The 2,902-nt window shown below is 36.4% G+C and overlaps 1 protein-coding gene across 7 annotated transcripts in view; it reads left to right on the top strand.

Moving 5' to 3' along the window:
- Positions 1–2,902, top strand: part of Wdpcp (WD repeat containing planar cell polarity effector) — a 314,567-nt gene that overhangs the window by 269,237 nt on the left and 42,428 nt on the right. For all 7 annotated transcript variants that reach the window (XM_031342541.1, XM_031342542.1, XM_031342540.1 and 4 more), the window contains one exon: positions 1,177–1,339. In XM_031342541.1, the coding sequence (XP_031198401.1) occupies positions 1,177–1,339 (163 nt within the window). The remainder of the gene's footprint in view (positions 1–1,176; positions 1,340–2,902) is intronic.

Genomic DNA, 2,902 nt, shown 5'->3' with positions numbered 1-2,902 from the left:
TTTTTGTTTTTTGGAGGGGAAACTGGGAATGGAGAAATTCGCATATAAATAAAGAAATAAAAAAAAGAAAAGGGATATATAACAACAGAAACTGAGGAAATTTAAAAAAATCATCAAATCCTACTACAAAAGCCTATCTTCAACAAAACTGGAAAATCTGGATGAAATGGACAGTTCTAGATACCAAATACTAAAGTTAAATCAGAATCAGATAAGCCATCTAAATGGTCCCATAACCCCTAAAGAAATAGAACCAGTCATTAAAAGTCTCCCAAACAAAAAAAGCCCAGGACCAGATAGTCGGTTTTAATGCAGAATTCTATCAGATCTTCAAAGAAGACCTAATATCAATACTTTACAAATTATTCCACATAACAGAAACAGAAGGAACACTACCTGATTCATTCTATGAAGCCACAGTTACACTGAGTATTCTCCCTTAGAAATGGAACGGTTTCTGCTAATCAGGAACTTGTCACAATTTCCTTTCATAGAGGACTTCATAAGAGTTTTTTTCTACTTCTATCATGTTTAATATTCCAGATAGATTTTAAAAGCTGGTTGAGTACATATTACTTTTAGCTTCAGAAGATATCATGTATATTTAAGAGGCATTTAACAATTATAAATTATTTTGATGATTTAAAAAAGTCAATACTGAGTTGTATATTTTAAAATAAATTTTATTAGTTTAATTAAAAAGATTTAAAAAAAAACCTTTCAGCTGGAAAGGTGCTTTTCTATGTTAAAGCATCCTTCAATCAGATCCTTAATGCTTAAGGCAAAGAGACCTATTTCCTTTAATTTGTACTGTATACTAGCATTTTCTATAACCAAGAACTGCAAAATTAAATAGTTATATGAAATTATTTAATATGCAAAAAAGAAAATGTAGGTGATTAAAGTGTTAACAAATCAACATGAATAGGCAAATTACAAAAGAATTTTCAAATTTTATCTTGAGAGCACTCATGTTATTAACCCCCTAGCTAAACAGAATGACAGCACTTATCAGAGACAGGGTCTGTCAGGGTTCCCACCCCCTGCCACCAAGTGCTACTTAGCAGACAACAAAGGAGAGGGCTGCAGTGGGCCCATGAAAATTGTTAGTCATGAACTAGTTAGCAGAAACTGTATTTCCGTTCTCTCATATCTTATTCATCTTGTACAAAACAGAGCTCCTGGGGCCCTTGGACAGAAGAGACATGCTGAATGAAGGTTTTGCTGGCTCAGCTTTAATGCCTGAAGGAGAAAGCACACTTCCAGGCCTTCTTCCTTCTGTTGGTTCAACACACAAACATACTATTCAACAGAAAATACCAAATGGCCCTTCAAGCAGGTAAGATATAGAAGCTTACTACATAAGGAAGTATATCACATTCAACACTGCAAATGTGACCTTGCAACTGATTTCTCTATGTTGATTTTCTATCCCGCCACTTTGCTGAAAGTATTTTATCAGATCCAAGAATCTTCTGGTAGATTCCATTGGATCATTTCTATGTTTTGTCATCTGCAGGTGGAGATAACTGTCTCGTTTTCTCACTTATATCCCTGTATGTATTTCCATTATCTTATTGCTATTTCCAAGATTCCAATCTCAATATTGAATGAGAGTAGAGAAAGTGAAGATCTTGTCTCATTCTAAGCTATGAAGGAAGTGGCCTTGATATCTTTTCATTCAGCATAATTTTGTCTATGGATTTAACACATACAGCCTTTGTTCTATTAGATGTGTTACGTCTATACATAGTTTCTTCAGAACCTTCATGCAAGTATGTTAAATTGTCAACTGCCTATGCTGGACCTACTGAGATGATTATGTAATTTGTATTCGTCTATTTTGTAATGGTGCATTACATTGGCTGATTAGCATATTTTGAATCAACCTTGCATTTTTGGGATAAAAACAACTTAGTCATAAAGTATAATCTTCTTAATATGTCCATTGAATTTACTTTGCAAGGTGTGTAAAAAAAAGTCTCTCCCTTCCCAGAAATTATTTAATTACTTGTAAGTCTGGCCTCCTCTGGTACCTGCATACATGTGGTACATGTAAACTCATCCAGGCACACACACAAACACACACACACACACACACACACACACACACATTAAAAATCTTTTTTTCTCTTAAGATTTATTTTACGTATATGAGTATGAGTACACTGTCACTGTCTTCAGACACACCAGAAGAGGGCATCAGATCCCATTACATATGGTTGTGAGCCACCATGTGGTTGCTGGGAATTGAACTCGAGACCTCTAGAAGAGCATTCAGTGCTCTTAATCGCTGAGCCATCTCTCCAGCTCCATATTAAAAATCTTAAAAAGATTTTTATTTTTAATTCACATAATATATATGAAAGTCCTCAGAAAGGGGCAAAACCTCATGAGTCCCTCTTCTTCTGTACAATGTTGGTAGGCACAGTCCTGTGCTGGCCTTGTGCAGGTAACCACACTGCCGAGAGTCCAAGTGTGACAGCATCCAGAAGTCAGCTTTCCACAGCCTTTCACCCTTCCCTCTGGCACCTACATGTATTCACTCTTGCATGGTGTTCCCTGAGCCATAAGGAGATGATGAAGATATCCTACCTATGGCTGAGAATTCAGCAACTGCACTTTCAGCACTTGGACATCCATTATGAGCCTGTGCAATAAGCACTGCCCACTGCAAAATGAAGCTTCTCTGAGCACAGATGGCAGCAGGACTATTCTGTGAACTTAAGTATCGGTATGTAGAAGGCAGTTCAACAGGCACATCCTGTCAGTTATCAAAACAGCGTTAGCATCTTCCTCACTAAGGTTTATAACCTTACCAGTCATGAGTTATTGGCAAGGTTTATAGATCTACACTTGAATTCCCTCATGTGAGCATTCCTGAAGTCTGATTTAAAAAAAA

Source organism: Mastomys coucha, unplaced genomic scaffold (genome assembly GCF_008632895.1).
Source record: "Mastomys coucha isolate ucsf_1 unplaced genomic scaffold, UCSF_Mcou_1 pScaffold22, whole genome shotgun sequence".
In the NCBI taxonomy this organism is placed as follows: domain Eukaryota; kingdom Metazoa; phylum Chordata; class Mammalia; order Rodentia; family Muridae; genus Mastomys; species Mastomys coucha.
The sequence above is the reverse complement of the archived record's forward strand: the minus strand, read 5'-3'. Positions and strand labels throughout refer to the sequence as shown.